This window comes from Simochromis diagramma, unplaced genomic scaffold (genome assembly GCF_900408965.1).
Source record: "Simochromis diagramma unplaced genomic scaffold, fSimDia1.1 OVJJ01000656.1, whole genome shotgun sequence".
NCBI lineage: Eukaryota > Metazoa > Chordata > Actinopteri > Cichliformes > Cichlidae > Simochromis > Simochromis diagramma.
The window spans coordinates 2,187,819-2,205,308 of NW_024387038.1; the positions used below are offsets into that span (position 1 = coordinate 2,187,819).

The following is a 17,490-nucleotide window of genomic DNA, read 5'->3' on the forward strand; positions in this document are numbered from 1 at the left end:
TTTTGAATCAAAAAAGTTGGAAACAAGTCACAGAAAAGGTCTGTTTATAATAACGAATGTATAATAAGTATTTAATAAGTGCTTTGACCTAATAAAAACAGTCTCTGAAAATGTCCTGAACGGAAAAATCACTAACCAGTTTTCTTCAAATGAACACACACACTTGGTTTTCTTTCTAGTTTATATTTCGCCATGATTTGTCCCTTTTAATCTGTTTCTGAAAAGATAAAAAATCGACCTGAGCAATGCATGAATGACATGTTATTATTCATGTACCTTTCCATGTACAAATATTTGTCCTAGGAAGCCTTAATGTGATGCAAAGTATGACCAAATATCAAAGTAATCCTGCAATCCCCACCTAACTCTTTATTTCCCAACATAATAAAAACATAAGCTACTGGTTCTATTCAAATCTAAAAAATGAATAAAAGAAGCATCTAACTTTATGCAGGTATATTAAGCAAAAACACCCTTTTTGTTTACGCATGCAATCAAATTTAGATTAAGAACAGCAGGAACAGACACGTCTGCACCTCGATGCAGTTAACTGCGGTTAAGGGACAGATAAAGAGAAGCTTATGCAATTAATAGTAAAGATGCCCGAGCTGTAGAATTAAAAGTTCCTGAGTTTTCAGCTTAGGTGTAATCTGCAGGGAGCTCAATATACTGTTCGCAATTCTAGAAAAACTGTCTGTACATGTCTGAGGTAAATAAAATGTACCGCAGGTTCAGAGCGTCCTGATGACAGAGCAAGAAGCACAAAACTGCCCCACCAGCAGCAGCAGCAGCAGCAGCAGACAATGGTACTTCTAATCACGTAGGACTGAATGTTTGAGCAGCAGCCGAGGGTGTTTTGACATTTCACACAATTATGAATCATGATTACAGATCAATGAGCTTCACATCTGACTTGATAAGGATAAAACAGCACACCCAGTCTCTAAAACAACTAGAAAAAATACTGTGTGCTCGCACCAAGACAGCTGTTGTCATTACCGCTTGACTGCGCGTTCCTTTGAAGAAGTCCTAAAAGCATTTAATGACACATCTTGAACGACGTGCACGTGTGACACAGACGTATAGGCGCACACGGGAATGTATCGCGAAAATCAACTGGCACTTTCACGCATCTCTGTAGCGTGCTGAGACAGTCTGAAGGAGCGCCGTGAGTTTGACATTGAAAACATAAAAGCTGTCTGTTGTTGAGAGGCTGTCTGCTACAAATGTTCCCAGCATTCCTGCTGTCACAGGAGAAAGATCATTTTTAAGTCTTTTCTGAAAGCCTTCTGCGCGGTTCGTGTCTGCGTGCGCTCATATATTCGAATCCACTAACTTGAGTAAAGTGACCGAATCGCTTCTTTTGTCAACACAAAGTCATACATCTCTTAACACACAATGGATAACTGGCATGAAAAACAGAGAAACAAGACATGATACAGAGAGGGTGATAACGTAGACTTGTAACTTAAAAAATAAAAAAGAAACAGAGGCCATAAAATGTTCATGTTTATGGCCTCTTCCTGCGTTTGACACAATATACGTGAGATTAAAGTGCGTCAACTGTGTGTTTATTCAGAAGCTCGATCCGACCTTCACACACAAACCTGGTGTGTGACTCAGCGCATTAATCAAGACACGAATCAGGGTCCCTGGCTGTAGTTCTTACAGCTGAGCAGGGGAACATGGCCACCACGTTTTGCTGAAATCTGAACTTGACCTTGAGGTCACCAGTAATAACTGCACCTGTATTGTACCAATTTGAAAATCCTGTGTTGCTTCGTTTTCAAGTTATCCGGTCGTTAAGTGATGACGTGACAAATCCTACTTCCGGGCCTAAAGTAGTCTGCGTTTAATATGGCTTTTGTGTTGTTAACATGTTTAATGTTTTGCATTTTCTTCTATTTAATCTCAAAAAGCTCCTAAAACAGTCAGTGATCACTGTTGACCTCCCTCGGCTTTTATTACCGCTAATCATTTATTTAAGCTCAGTTTTTAAAACCTTAGGATCAGTGTTGGTCAAGTTACTTGAAAAAAGTAATCAGTAACTAATTACTGATTACTTCCCCCAAAAAGTAATCCAGTTATTTTACTGATTACTTATTTTCAAATGTAATTAATTACTTAGTTACTTTTTAAAAACACGATTTACAACCTGAATAGGTGATAAAGCGATAGATCTCTCAGCCCAATTCTACTTTTTCTGCATAATTCATCATACAAAATGTAATCAAATGGAAAAGTCTCTTTTTAAAACTTGTTTTATTAGTTTTAATCTTTTAACTTTATGGATCAAGCAAAAATTTAATTATATGCAACATTCTCTGACTGGAAGAAATTTGTTTAATATTTAAACCTATTTTCTGCACATTCCAGCACATAAAATAATTTTTTTGTGTGTTAACACTCAGTCTTTCAAATAGATGCAAGTAAAACACAGCAGAAAATAAATAAAGTCAAAGACTAGCAGTCCTGTTGCTCTATTTTCACCTGTAAAGCAGGACTACGGGTAGGCGGAGGTTTACCCTGGTGCAGGTGTGCCGCAGAAGTCAGTTGAAGAATCCGCGAGTTTCTCTGTCAGTTTCCCATTACGTCGTAGCGCACTCGGTGCTTGCTTGGAAGTTTAGGGGATTTTTTTCGCAGTAAAAATAAGTTTTCTTCCCACGCACAATGCTAATGGACACTAATGTTTTTGTCACTTTTTATGGAATCAAACTCAAAGTAAGGTCAGTACTTCCACACTTTAAACGCTGCACGCTCATACTCTCTCCCGCACTCGATATATGATATACTTGTACACGTGCCTGCCCGGCCCGCGACAAGACCCCATCGCTGATGGGCTTAAAAAAGCTAATGAGCGCAAAAACTGTGATGAAATGCATCAACACTTTTGTCAGCAAATAAAAACAAGATGAAAATATTCGGGAGAAACGAGATCCAGAACTAATTAAGTTGTGTGGAAAGGCTTGACAGTTTGGAAGTGATCCAATCAGAAATAATGTCCTCATACAGTAAGGTGGATTCGCCATTGACTAGCTCTTATGCTCCCTGTTTCTCATGAAAAATATTCCAGTGAAATCAAGGAAAAATAGACGCTTTTCTTGGGAAAACTACGACAAACTTTTACACTACATATTTTAGTCAAATTAATCAGCTTTAGATTTAGTCTGCTACAATTTTATGAGATTTAGGCCACTAAAACGAGACTAAAAAGATTGCGATCGCTTAATTATCACCAAAACGAAATGTTTTTCTCAAAAGTCTACGACTAAAACTAAATTTAAAAAAAATTAAAAAAACAGTGATGACCACTATGCAACCAAATACCACTGCTTAGCGGTAATGCCGTTTTATGTAATGCTCAAATTGATCAGATTTGTTTTGTCATACATCGATTTATAGCCGACAGTTGGTCACCGATAGACATTCTGGGATCTGGTTGACCAGGTAACACTCTTCACGTTTTTAACCAAGCTGTCACATGCCAGTCAGCAACATCCTTTGCTATCGCTGGTAGCGGCTTTCTTGAATTGAAGCTGAGGAAAGTTGAAATTGGGACTGCTTCACGCCAACAGCAGATAGTTGGTTATCATTTGAAGTCGTTGGCTTTCTGTGGCTTCTGGTCGCCACACCTCTGTCATATAAACACATAGTGATTAAAAAGGTGAGTGCATCACAGGAAGAGCTCAGCAGCTTAACTAAGGGAGGATTCAGGGTCACTTGATCCAGCTCTAAGCATAAGCTTTATCAAAAAGCCTTAAAAAGTAGAGAGGTTGTCTGTCTCCCAAATACAATAATTTAGGGTTGAGAACAGTAACCTAAATTTTATCTTTAGAAGCAGGAAATTAGAGGTCATTCAGGTCTTTATGTCTAAGACATTCCTGCAGACTAACTAATTGGTGTGTGTCATCTGGTTTGAATAGATGAAACTGGGTATTTGAATGATTTTGCACAAGGGAAGCGTATGTAATGCAAACAGAAGTGGCCCTAGCATAGAACCGTGTGGAACTCCATAATTAACTTTAGTGTGTTTATATGAACAAAATCAAGTCTATTAGATAGATATGATTCAAACCACTGCACTGCAGTACCTTTAATACCTACAGCATCCTCTCTGTAATAATAATCTCTGTAATAATAATCGAACACTGAACTAAGGTCCAGCAGGACAAGTCAGTTTTAGGTAAATTTCCTTCCTATGTGTTTGGGCTTATTACAAAGTGCAGATGCACCCGGTTGATGTGTCGTTAGTTCTGCATGTATTTGGTCAGAAACTGAATTATCGGGTGATCTAAAAAAGAGATGGAAAGCTTTCAGAATCCAGTCCAATTATTTGGTTTCATTAATGAAAGAATCATGGAACAGCACAGACTATTCAAATTATAATCAGTGGAATTTCATTTTAAGAGTAACAAATCTACAAACTACAGTTTACACTGTACCTAAAATCTTGGTAGTCCACGTGTTGCTGCCTGTGTCTGCACGTATCAAAGGATTCGAATTTGGTTCTGAAAGGCAGTTTCACTGCATCAGTTGAGAACAAAAATCCTCTGAGAACATTTGCCATGTTCTTCTTTCACAATAGAAATGCAAATTTGTCTTCTTACTGACGTAACACTGGGCACCAGCTAAAGGAACTGACGGCCTGCTGAGTCACTGGAGGGACCGCAATGTGTGCAACGCTAGTCTAAATTAGTGTCTCGAAAAGCCTTTTAATGCTCACTTTATGAAAAGAAAAATATGAAGTGGTGCTGGCAAAGATGTGAACTTCAAGGACATTTCACCACATAAGAAAAGACAAAGACGGCGAATATGAAGACATTCTTTCTGTTGCAGACCTTGAGAGATATCCTGATGGCCACATTTGCTCAACAACAAGCAGAAAAAACACATGCTACAAGTAACACATTAGCACTAGTAAATGAACAACTGTATAAGACAAATAGCTGCTCGAGTGTTATATTAAAAGCAACAGCAATTGGTTGCACTGCTGCAGCATGAAACTAATTGCAGGCAGACTAGCAGGGCCTCTTTGCATATGTTGAAAGGCAGCTTTGCCTTTGCTTTATGGGACCATATAAAGTAAGCTAAGAGGCATGAATGCAATGATAGGTCTTTGTGGCTTCTGTGGTTAACAGTTAAGATAGCCCGATAGCTGTGATAGTTACAGACACAGTGTGTAGCTTGCAGAATAAATTTCTGCAAAGTGATTAAACGTCCTTTATGTTTCCAGGGATAGACAGCCTCGGTCCTGAGAATACGACAACACGTCTACATACACAGACAGAGAGTGGCACATGTTCAGAGCGAGGCAGACACGCACACAGCAAACAAAGACAGATTTCTTCATATCAGATTCCAGATTGGGGGGAGTTGGCGACATACTTCCCATGAGTCTCTGCTTTCTCTAAACAGTCTAGACTCTATTCACCCCCCCCAAATATCTACTGTATCAATCCATCTGTCCTCATCAGCTTATCTAATATTACTGGAAGTTATTACATCCATCACTTATCTATCACCATAACCCGGAGTGATGATATTTTTAATCAACAGCATACCTCAGCGTTAATGAAAGTCATTAGTTTGTGAGTCTGCAAAAGGAGGATAATTAAGTTGATTAATTATTATTAATATGTCGCAGATTTGGAACAAAAGGTGAGGTGCACTTGGCTGCAATTCATTATAACGTGAACTACCAGGAGGTACACCTGATTTATCTCACATGACAGCTGGGCAGACTTTTGTGAAACTGTAGCTCCCATGATAAAAAATCTTTTTCATCCCTTTTTTTTGTGCAGTCAGGCTTGTTACTTCGCTCAAGATCAAAGTGGGTGTCGTTTTGCGTAACATTGTACTCATGTCACATGCTCTTCGGGTTTTATCAAGTTATTCTTAGAACAGCCGAGGTCTGAACTTTCTGTTCTGTCATTAGCAGCAGGGTTTTTTTTTCGTTCACATCAGTTCGACAGCAAAAATAAAACCTTACTTTGGGAGATCAGAAGGCCTTTCACAAGCTAATGCCTTTATTCTTCCAACTTTCTTTATGTGAGATTCAGACAATGGTTTTTGTCTCGCCTCACTGGTACCAAGAGGACAAACCATACCTTCTGTGTACTGACCCCCCCATCCAACATCCAGCAGGACATTTTCTATGACATCATACTGCTTTCTGCTGCCAAGAATTTTTCTTCCATTAATGCCCCTAACTTTAGAACCATTTGCCCCTCAATGGCAATATCTCCATCGATCACCAGGCTAATGCATCCGTATTCACAAAGAGTCACCACAGGAGGTAGTTCGAGTTAGCGGATTTTATTATTATTATTTATTTTTATTTTCTTTAAACTGGATGCTGTTCCTGGTGCAGCCCACCGGTTGGTGAGCAATTGGTGGAAGTTGCTGGTTGTCACCATGTGAACTCAGTCACAAAGAGAGTGCTCCCTGTGATTGCTGTGATTCTAGTTGGTTGCTAGCAAATTTCTACAGTCTCCCACACTTCGCATGGAAGACTCCAACTTGTCTGCAAACGCTGGGCAACCACTTGCTGAGCCTTAACGCTGCAATCAGGAAGTTTCAAAAGTCGCAGCATTTACTCTAAAGGAAAACGTCTGTGTTTCCAGACTGTGTTGAACTCATGGTTTTGTTTCCACTCAGGCAAATGCAGCAATCTGCTAACGACCAAAACAACCTGAAAGAGTTTTCCGGTGTAACACCATATTCCTCCTTTCACCTAGGAACTGCTGCCGGATCAGGGAATACACATTTTTCCCTAGCAGTTGGCAGTTGCCATGGAGTCATGAATTAATTTCTAAGCCTGTGTGACAAGAGCCTTTCTTAAATAAACGTTCAGAAAAAGTCACTGCGTCTCAATTTCTCTACTCCTATTATTACACTTTGATTTAGTGGACTGTTTGCTTACACAGCATGAATATCATGGGGTTATCTCAAATAGAGAGTGGCGGAAATGGTGAAAGCAGCATTTAACTGTGACTGACTCACTAACCGCTGCTATTTGCCAGCATTTACAACTTGTTGAGCCTCTGACCACACATAGAGAGCTATTAACATCAAACAATGGTACAACACATGTAACATTAACAGCTGATAAAAATGTGTTTTAGCATAGTTTTAGCACTGCTACATCCACATCCACAGATGACACATTTCTCCTTGTGGTTTTACTTATTTTGACCTTTGATGCTTTAATTAATATTCTTGTTCTCTGTAACATTAGTTTAAACAACCAAGAAACCAAGACTGCAGCACCCAAAATGCTAACGCTAGGCTCAATGTTAGCATCAAAGGGGAAGACTGGGAAACAGAAACCAGTAAATGACATTAGGTGGCTGTGTACATGTTTTCTATTTATTCCATGGTTTTGTCCTGGTTCTGCGATTCGTCCCACCATCAAAAACATGCTTGGGTAATTGTGCTGTTACTGTGCGCTTCATCAATGCAGTAGCTAACATGTGGAGATCTAAAATTGAGTTTGCCTGCAAGGGGAGATATCTTATCTTAGGGAAAGTAAGTAGAAGAAGTAAGTATCTTAGGAACAAATATGCTTAACTGCCTAAAGAGAGATCAGCACGGACATTACCTTTTATTGTATTTACATATTAAACACGCAGCTAGAACCAGCACTGATTAGCTTTGCTTAGCATAGCTCTCAGACGTAAGGGGAAACTGCCAGGTCAAAATAAATATACCAGCCCCAATATAAAGAAAGACAAAGAGTGTGCAATCACTTTGCAGTTGCTGACACAGTACTGACACTTCTGGCAATGTCGTAGTACCAAGAGATAATTAGAAGGGATACATGTTAATTGCTGCACTGCAGCTAACATCTTAATGCACAAACTCTGTCCTCTTTCAAAGCTTGGACTTGTGACTAAAATCTCATTTGAATGTTCCCTCTAAGGCATTCCCAGACAAGTCAACAAACCTTCAAGAAGCTTCTTTTTATAGATATACCATACCCTCCATGCTCCATGAGGCTCCTCCTCAAGTTTCTTCTCATCATAGCAGCCTCATCACAAATAATAAATATATAATGTACGCTTATATTGCTACAGGCTTCTCACAGGCAAGCCTAATTTTGCCGCTAAGTTATAATACACGGCCTGTTAGGAACTAATAAAGCACGCACACAGTAGCACCACCGCATCGCCCCTTGCTGTGATCTGGGTTGTGTCCATGTGATTTCAAGTGATGCAACATGATCCAGTCGAACGTTCCTTTGGCAGTCGAGCAGCACACAGCTCAGCACCCTGAAGGCAAAGACGTGCACCTGCCGTCCCCGGTGACTGATCTCAGAAACAGACCCCAAAACGTCACTCAAAACCACCCGACAAGACCCAGACTCGCGGCGTAATAAGAGACGGGATTATGTTTAACTGGGCTGGATTCCTCGTCAAATTTCAAATGCTTTTAGAAGACTGTAAAAAAATATTACTGTGACACTTGTGGGTTTCTATATATATATTAACGGTATATATTTAGGATAACGAGAGAGGGAGGAAAGAAAAACCTGATGGATGATTGGAGACCCACATTAAGGGAGTGCAGATTATAAATATATTATATATGAAACAACTTCAAACATGATGATGATAAAAACGCTTTGATTGGTGGGATTCTCTCTCTATTATTGTGGAGTCTTTACCTTGAGCACCTTGAGGCGACAGTAGATTTGGCGCTATATAAATAAAGTTGCATTGAATCCTGGTAAATTTTCACCCTCCCGTGACAATTATTTATGACTCTCCTCTCTTAAAGTGAACTTTCAGAGCAGCCCAAGCCTTTTTTTTTTTGTTTAACATCCTGGTTGATATCTATGTGGCGTGACACGTCAAGTAAACGCTGCCGATGCAAAGGGAACAGAGATATGTTGGCCTCTATACTTCCTTGTTTGCTCTCACTCCTCTATCACCCCGTGCTGACAGTACATTTAAGGTGGTAACTTATGCATTAAAAACTAGATATTAAGTGAGGCAGACATTGAGATTGTGGTCAAAATGAGCAAAAAGAGCTCAATCTGTACTCAAATACAGGCGAAGACTGTGTATGACCTGTGTGTGTGTGTGTGTGTGTGTGTGTGTGTGTGTGTGTGTGTGTGTGTGTGTGTGTGTGTGTGTGTGTGTGTGTGTGCGCATGTTTTATTACTTGTGTGGTGATATGACGTGCGGTCAGTGTTGTCTCTGTGGATTCATTTCCATCTTCCATAGCGACAGTGATTGTGGTTAAGTTACAGAAGAATTTTAAAGGTGAAACAGGTTCATGTGTCAGCGCTGCCAGGCAACCGACAACTGTGTGAAAAGATCGCCTTCATATTTTCAGAATCAATGTAATGACATTCTCATCATGCTAGGGAAGCAAAACAAACCTTTACTATGTAATGGAAATATTTAGCTTTTTCAAATGTGGGCAACTGAAAAGTCTTGAGCCACCCCTTCATTTCTTTCTATTTTGCTCGGGGAATGGGAAATAGGAGGGACAGCAGTTTACTGAAACATGTGCATGGAAATACAGTGTATGAGGCAAAGACAGAGTTTGTACAAACTAACGAGCTTGAAAGTCAGTTTTCGGTTTGCCCTCTTTTATTTCTTTCTCGTCGTTTCTTTAGTCTTCGGGAATAGTTCTCCAGGCTTGTCACGGCCTTGCCTTGCTAAGCATTAATTTCTTTCTCTAAATGATGTGAAGATCATATTTACACAACGTGTAAACGTGCTTAAGGTTTGAGCGATGTTGATATACGAACAGCCAACAGAGCTTGAATAGAGGATTATGTGTGTAAAATAAATGGGCTGAACACAGATGCCACTTGGGAAAGCCATCCTCCATCATATCTGCCTTAAAGACAGGTTTTCTCATGTTTTCTATCAAATATACAGACACAGGAAAACATGACCACAAAGCCACTTGCGTCACTGTCACATACGTCATCGCCTCTGTGGAAACATGACTTCATTTGAACTTGACTTCCACCTTAAGATTCTCTTGAAATCTTTGTCATGAAAAACAAATATCATGCTCGTGGTCATGACATGATCAATGTCACCTTACTGGGATAAAGGTAGCGGGAAAGAGGGAAAGGAGGAAGTGCCACAGAGGGTGTAGGGTGTCAGCCAGGTGGCAAAGGGGCAAGAGTGTGATTAGGTCTTGATTGCCAAAGGCCAGATGTGAGCTGACCCCATACGTCAGTCTGCCTCTTAACTGTGTACCTCCTTTCAGCTCATCACTGCTAGAAAGAGCCTGACTGTAAATCAAACTGCTGGTAGAATGCGACCAGTCGTCCCACATACCACAACAGGGGATCGAATGGCTAACTGTAGCCCACAAACCCCTAAACCAAACTTTCACATCATAAATACAGTTGTATTAATTACCATTTATTACATTAAGAGCTCTCTTTCTAATCCCTTTTGCATGAATTCAGACTTACCAGGCTTCAGTTCATCATAAATATTTCAGAAAAACTAACAACAAGATCCAAAAGACACGCAGAATTTCATTACTGTTACATAGTTACTATTTCACATCTGAATTTTAGATTACATTTTAAAGGTTTTGTGGGATCACTGAGGTACACATGGGGTTGCCGTCCTTCTCAGGAAATAACTAACATGGACTTACCATGATCCAGCTGAACGTCATTCACCTTTTAAGTGCTCATGATGTTGACTCACTGAGAGACACACAGGTAAAAATTCCACCTTAAACGTTACAGATTCTTTCGTCCTGTTGCGCAGTCACTTATATAAATGTATATTAAACTTCCGCTGTGGAAGCAGTGGATGCATAACCTACGAAACAAGTCACAACTTAACATTGTGCGTCATTAATAGCGCTACGTCCGTGCCTACTAAGCCTATATAAGCCTGAGAGCAGCCTATGATCCTGCACTGTGTTTTTGTGTAGGCTGAGGTTAAAGGCTCGGCCCTGTCGGCCCCACTCACTGCAGCGCAATCTGCCGGACCACACCAAACTTTGAAAAACACAAACACTGTGTCTCACTTCCTTCTTTGGGTGCACATTTATTTAGCACACGGCAGTCCCTGGACTCTTTATTAGGTACACCTGCTCACTTTTATATCTAATCAGCCGGTTTCCTGCAACTCGGTGCATTTAGGCATGTAGACATGGGGAAGACGACCTGCTGAAATTCAAACTGAGCATCAAAATAAGTAATTAAGATTATTTAAGTGAGTGGTTGTTGGTGCCAAGTAGTCTGGTCTGGGTAATTCATCAAGTCCTGATCTGCTGCCTGGCTTTTCCCACACAGTCACCTGTAGGGTTTACAGACATCGATCCCACAACATGTTGAATCTTGAAGCAGGAGCTGACAGGAGCAGCAGAAGACCACACTGCTACTCCTGTCAGCTTCCGATGAGTGGTTGAAATTTCCCTCCCATTGAGTAGCCAGCTTTCTGGTGTTTATGAGTACACTAGATAGTGCTGCTCAGACAGTAGAGCGTGTTGTCTGCCAACTGGAAGATCAGTGAATTGATCCCAGACTCCCACAGTCCACATACCCAAGTATCCTTGGGCAAGGTACTGAACGCCAAGTTCAAGTGATTTCTGAATGTGTGAGTGAGACCTGTAGTAGGAAAACACTTGGAGTGCTCCACTGAATAGAAAAGCGTTACATAAGGCCACGTCCACGCTAATACATTTTCGTTTGAAAGCACACACCGTCCACACTGAGACGGCGTTTTTGTTCAAGGAAAATGGAGCTTTTTGAAAATGCTCTCCAAAGTGGATACATTTGAAAACGTCGTTTTCGCAGCGCAGTGTGGACAGAGACTTTTTAAAACAATGCATTTTAGTCATGTGATGCAGTCATGTGACCAATTAAACTGAGATGAAAGAGGGCATTATACAGAAGTTGTTTTGTTTGCTCTCAATTTTGACAGCCCTATTAAAGATTAATACCAGTTTGTACTTGTTCCAGAGAGCTTTTCTTCAAATTCCTTAATTCTCACTCGCTTTTGCAACTTTGTACTTTTGTGTTATTCGTAGCAACAACTCCACCTCATTGTTAGTCCATTTAAAAAACTCGGATTAGTGTAGATGTAGCCTAAGATTCAGTCCATGTAGCCACAGTTGTTTGTGTGAATGCACTCGTGCTCTCAGAATAAGAATTGCAATGAGTACTGTATATTCTCGTTTATCTGCACTACTGCACTGTTTTATCTTTGTAAAGCACCAACTAACTTGGTTCTGCAGTGGTCTGATTGGTCAGATTTGTTGATTTAGATAAAAAAAAAAATAGGAAAAACCTTGCTCGATTTGAAAAAAATCAATGCTCTTTGTATGAAAAATATTTTTGACGTATAAAATATTTTACGTGTCCAGTGTGTCTGTGGTCATAAAGGTCAGAACGTGATGTGAGCCGGATTTTGATGAGGCCGAAAAAAGACAAATCACTTTTTTCAGTCACAGTCTCCTGCTCGTCTTTCATAGAGCCAACGGATGGACAGCCACTAATTTGATAAAATAAATCTGCCCTGCTTTGAAACCCGGCTCCATTTGTCTCAGGAGACCAGAGGAGAGGTTCGAAAATATTAGGTAACAAATAAACAGCCAAAAACAACATGAAAGAAACGATCAGCCACTGCCTTTACTGAGCCAAAAGGTGATACTAAGCATGGGGACATTCAGTATCGCACTCGTATACTGTACACGCAGGCGTCGGTAATCCACACACAGACGGACACACAGCTCCTCCGTGTGGGCTGAGGTCCAGTTCCGACACTCCAGCCCTCGGAGGTCTTTAGACGGGATTCACACAGCATCCGGCCCTTTACTGAGGCGCCACCACAGGGCTGTGGGGTATAAACGGTTTCTCACACCAGCACTTCTCAGGCAGTTAAAAACGTCTCTGCCAGCAAACACACATGCACACACACACACGCATGCACACACACACACATGCACACACACGCACACACACACACAGAAAATGTGACTGCAGTCCCAAGTGGTTGCTTTTGAATGTAAGGAGGTGGCTGATTACCAAGAGACCCACAGGGCACACCAGGTCAGCGTGATCTCAGATGTCAGCCATACCCTCCAGCACACATGCACACACACCATCCATGCATAAACATACACTACAGTACCGGTGATACTTTCACCTCTTCAACTATCCGGAGCATCAGCTCATTTACTCAGAAGTAAAACTTTTCCAAACGACTTTCTGGAGCTCTAAACGCTTTTAGTTTAACCTCAAAAAGCAAAAAGAGTCATCGCACGCTCTCGATAAAACTATAAATATGAACAGTTTCAACATTTAATGATAAATTACATCACAAGTCGTATGAAACTGTAAGTAAAGAGTCGTGTGTGTCTTTGATGATGTGTCTGTATGTTAGGAATGCTGACTTGGCCGTCTCCGATGACTTATTGCCTTTGACTGATCCAATGCCACAAGCTTTTATTCACTCTTAGCTTTGTAAACTAAACATTTACTCAGATTTGCCAGCTTTCAGCAATCAGCTGGAGCAAGTTGCATTTATAAAAAAAAAATAGGTCAACTTTAACCATTTGGGTGGCCTGTTAAACAACAGGGTGTGTTTCAGAGGGCAAAATACACTTTGTGAAATCTTCTTCACAGAAATGCAATTTAGGTATAATAATTATGTAACCGCAGCAGCTTATTGTACTATAAAATGTGTTTTCATTGTTATCAGCCTAGCTCCTGCCATATTACGTTTCTTTATAGTCAGAGAGGTCACAAATTTTACAGCAAAGCAGTAATTAAATCAGAAAACTAGGAATGTAACAAAACTGGAGGGATTTTTTTTATTACTTTAGTAAAGGAGATGTGCTGAGGACAAAATATATAAAAAGAAGATGGAGACTAGGCCTCGTGTAAATCAAATGTTTTCACTATGACTGTGTAGAACAGCTCACCTACACTTACGGGACACAGCGTATCATCTGGCTCCACCTCAGCCAAACCCTAACATCCTCCTCTGTTGCGACAACGCTCTGCATGTCCTCCTTCACTACATCCATGAATCTCCTCTGTGGTCTTCCTCTTCAACTTCTGCCTGGCAGCTCCATCTTTAACACCCTTTGTCCAATATATCCACTAGGGGTGCAACGATACTCGTATCGGTATTGAACCGTTCGATACAGTGCTTTCGGTACGCATATGTATCGAACAATACAAAATGTTTTATTTATTTTATCAACTTTTCTTCTGACGATGCTGTCTGTGTTGAGCGCTCAGTGGGTCTGCGTTCGACTACTCCGCCTAGGCTGCACTGTCGAGCGCAGATCCACTGAGCGCAGCACAAGCTAGCAAGACAGAAGTTATGCTCTCCTTGCAACATGGCAAATTGAACCTCCCCCACCCTCATTCAGATCTGGCGTTTGGAACTATTTTGGTTTTCATGTGAAGCATGACCCTGAAGGTAAGCGCGTCATGGACTAAAGTAAAACAGTATGTTGGATGTGCCATGCAATGCTCAATTGGTGGGATCTAGTGCGTTAGCGCAGTTAGCTTGTTAACGTGTTGACGCCGTCCAGCCCCACGCACGGGGCGATCCGCGGTAACTCGTTAACGGAGATTTGCCGCGTTATGGCGTTGTCATTTCAACGAGATTAACGCTGACAGCACTAGTGGGAACACAACGAATATGACTGCACATTTACTCCGACATCATCCTAGTGCAAAGACAAGTGGAAGCAGACAAAAACAACAAGCACGCATGCTACAAACTTTACCCGAGTCATTTAGACAGCCGTTAGCACATGATTCTCCTTATGGGGACCTGATATGTTTAATATGCTGCTGAGACTATAGCCCAGAAGAAGCGTATAGTATAGCTTTTATTTTGGAAAGAGCCGTTTCTCTGTAATAAACTCTCTTTTCCAAAGATGAGGGATTTCTTGATCAGATAGATTTTTTTTTTATTATTACTTTGTGGTTTCAGCAACATTAAATTTAAAAACTGCACTTTTGAGTTAAAATATATATTTATAATTTTAATAAATGACAAATTAAAAAGGCATGAACATTTTTTTGTATTGAAAAAATATCGAACTGTGACACCAAAGTATCGAACCGAACCTTGAATTTTGTGTATTGTTGCACCCCTATTATCCACTATCCCACCACTGCGCACGTGTAAACAATCTCAGCCTCACATCTCCAACATTGTCTCCAACATCCTCAGCCTGAGCTGTCCCTTTAAACCTTCCCCTTCACTCCTGCTGCTTACCCTCTGTCACCAATCACCCCTGACACTCATCTCCACCTGCTGCACCATTTCTGAATTCTCATGTCCACCTGTCTAGTGAACTGTCCGCTGCTTTGGATGGGTTACCCCAGGTATTATAATTCATCCACCTTCACTACCTCCACCCTTGCAGCTTCACGTAATCATCCTTATCCCTCTGTAGTTAGAACAGATCAGCTGTGTTAAAAGATCCGGTCGAGTCCACTGCCCCTCTCTCCGCGTCACCTCCAAACCTCCACAGGTATGTCATCTGGACCCGCCACCTTTCAACTCTTCACCCTCTTCATAGCTCACTTTCTGCTTACTCATCTTCTGAGATTCATCGTAACCACCCGAATCTCAAAGGTGTACGCCCCGAGCTCACCTCCACGCTCTCGTTGACCTCTATCCCCCCGTCGTTGTCATCGTCCAGCTGTTTGTGGATGTGTCGCAACGCCTCCAAACTGAAGCGGTCGGCCTCGCCCATGCACGGCGGCATGACTATGAGGCAGGGGTCTGCAGAACAAAACAAAACAGAAAAATAGAGATGAGAAGGGAAAGGTTGAGATTAACAAAAGCAGTACTCTCGTCTGAGTATAAACAGGTGAAAGTTACACCTGCGAGCATTCGTAAAACCAGCTCTACTAAATGCTACCCAGGCTTTCAAGGAATTTCTGCTATGTTGTTCACTCGCTGCATACTTGGAACATGGAGGCAGCACATTGAGCAGAATGTAGGTTACAGTGCCAACAAAACAAAGAGCACACCGGGATGATATGTAGTAAAAAGAGCGAACAGAGACCGGGCGGTTATTTTTATATTCTCAGAGAGGAACGACGTTCTTATAGCGTTTAGATTTTATTTGCTGACTGTTTATGAAACAAAGAAGCTTAAGATGCCGCTGGATGGGTATGCGGTGATATGCTAATGCAGGGTTATGATAATAAAGTCTCTGACAGCGTGTTTACATAGTTTCACCTGCTCTCACAGCCCCGACCACACCCACGCTCCAGGCATTTATTAAAATCAGCTCCACTTTCGTGTTTGAAATGGACACGTGACGCGACTCGTGACGTGAAAGCGCACTACAGGAGACTCCTCCACGTGCTCATTAGTGTTTGTTTAACTAAAGACTTCGATAGCTCAATTATTACAAACGCTGAGGTGACGATGATGTCTGTGTTTTTGTCACAGCAGCGCGCAGGCGAATCGGCGGTCCTGCCGGACTCTGTCGCGTGCTGTTATCATTCCTGCAGCGTCCCCAGACATTCCCCCTCTCTCTCTCTTGTTTTTATTCAGCCCTGTCCCGTCCCAAAGGGCGAAATGAGCCCATTACTTCCAGCCTTCCTAGCGATGGACAGTTTCAGCTGGCTAAGAGCCAAACTGTCTCAATGGAGCCACAAAACCACACACAGAGGCAGATGTGTACAACCACAGAAACCACGGCTCGTGAACAAGCGCACAACAAAAAGACAAATGCATACATCACAAGTGCAAAGACATCCCTCTGTAAACCACAAAGACAGAGCATTTTTTAAAACACTTAGATTGTAAAAAAACAACAACTGAATCCGAGTCATCCCAAGGCCTAACAAATAATGATGCTCCCTGCTGTTTATAGAGCTGCACAGCACTGAAGGCCAACAATACAACAGCGAGACAGACACACACCCAAACACATGCATCAGGTTTTTAAGTGTTCTTGGCAACAGGCGGCGTTTCCGAGTGCGTGTACACGACCGCCACCGTGATGGCTTCACAGAATGCAAACAAGAGGCGGTAAGAAATCACATTATACGGCTAATAATAGCTCTTCCCTGAGAGCCAATGGACACGCCGCTTTTGAATGCACAGCTGGGCAACTCGGACAACCGCACACCTCGAAAGTGATTCATTTTCAATGTTTAATTGCTCCGTGCATTTACCCAACGACCACAAAAGGAAAACGCATGCACAAACTGTAGCAATGTTCTCAAGGCGTGAAGCAAAAGTTCAACAGTCTTCTTTATTTTTAACGCGAGGACAAGAATCGGTCGACATGTGAAAGCGTGTCAGCCGGTCAGTAAAGATGTTACATGTTCAGCACGTATAAGAAAAGAAAAACATCCCACGCAAACATCTCGTCTCGTCACGCTGTCACGAGCTTCTCGTCATGGGTAGATGCACGTGTCTTTCTGCTAGGCGATGCGGGTTGCAGGTGTAGCTCGGCAGAAAGAAAAATAGTACCTGGTGAACGTGAAAACACCCGCGAGGTTTCTGA

General features: G+C 41.5%; 1 protein-coding gene across 2 annotated transcripts in view; it reads right to left on the reverse strand.

Annotated features, from left to right (window-relative positions):
• Nucleotides 1–17,490, reverse strand: part of stim2b (stromal interaction molecule 2b) — a 60,251-nt gene that overhangs the window by 14,814 nt on the left and 27,947 nt on the right. For both annotated transcript variants that reach the window (XM_040043590.1, XM_040043589.1), the window contains exon 2: nucleotides 15,616–15,746. In XM_040043590.1, the coding sequence (XP_039899524.1) occupies nucleotides 15,616–15,729 (114 nt within the window). In that variant the 5' untranslated portion in view covers nucleotides 15,730–15,746. The remainder of the gene's footprint in view (nucleotides 1–15,615; nucleotides 15,747–17,490) is intronic.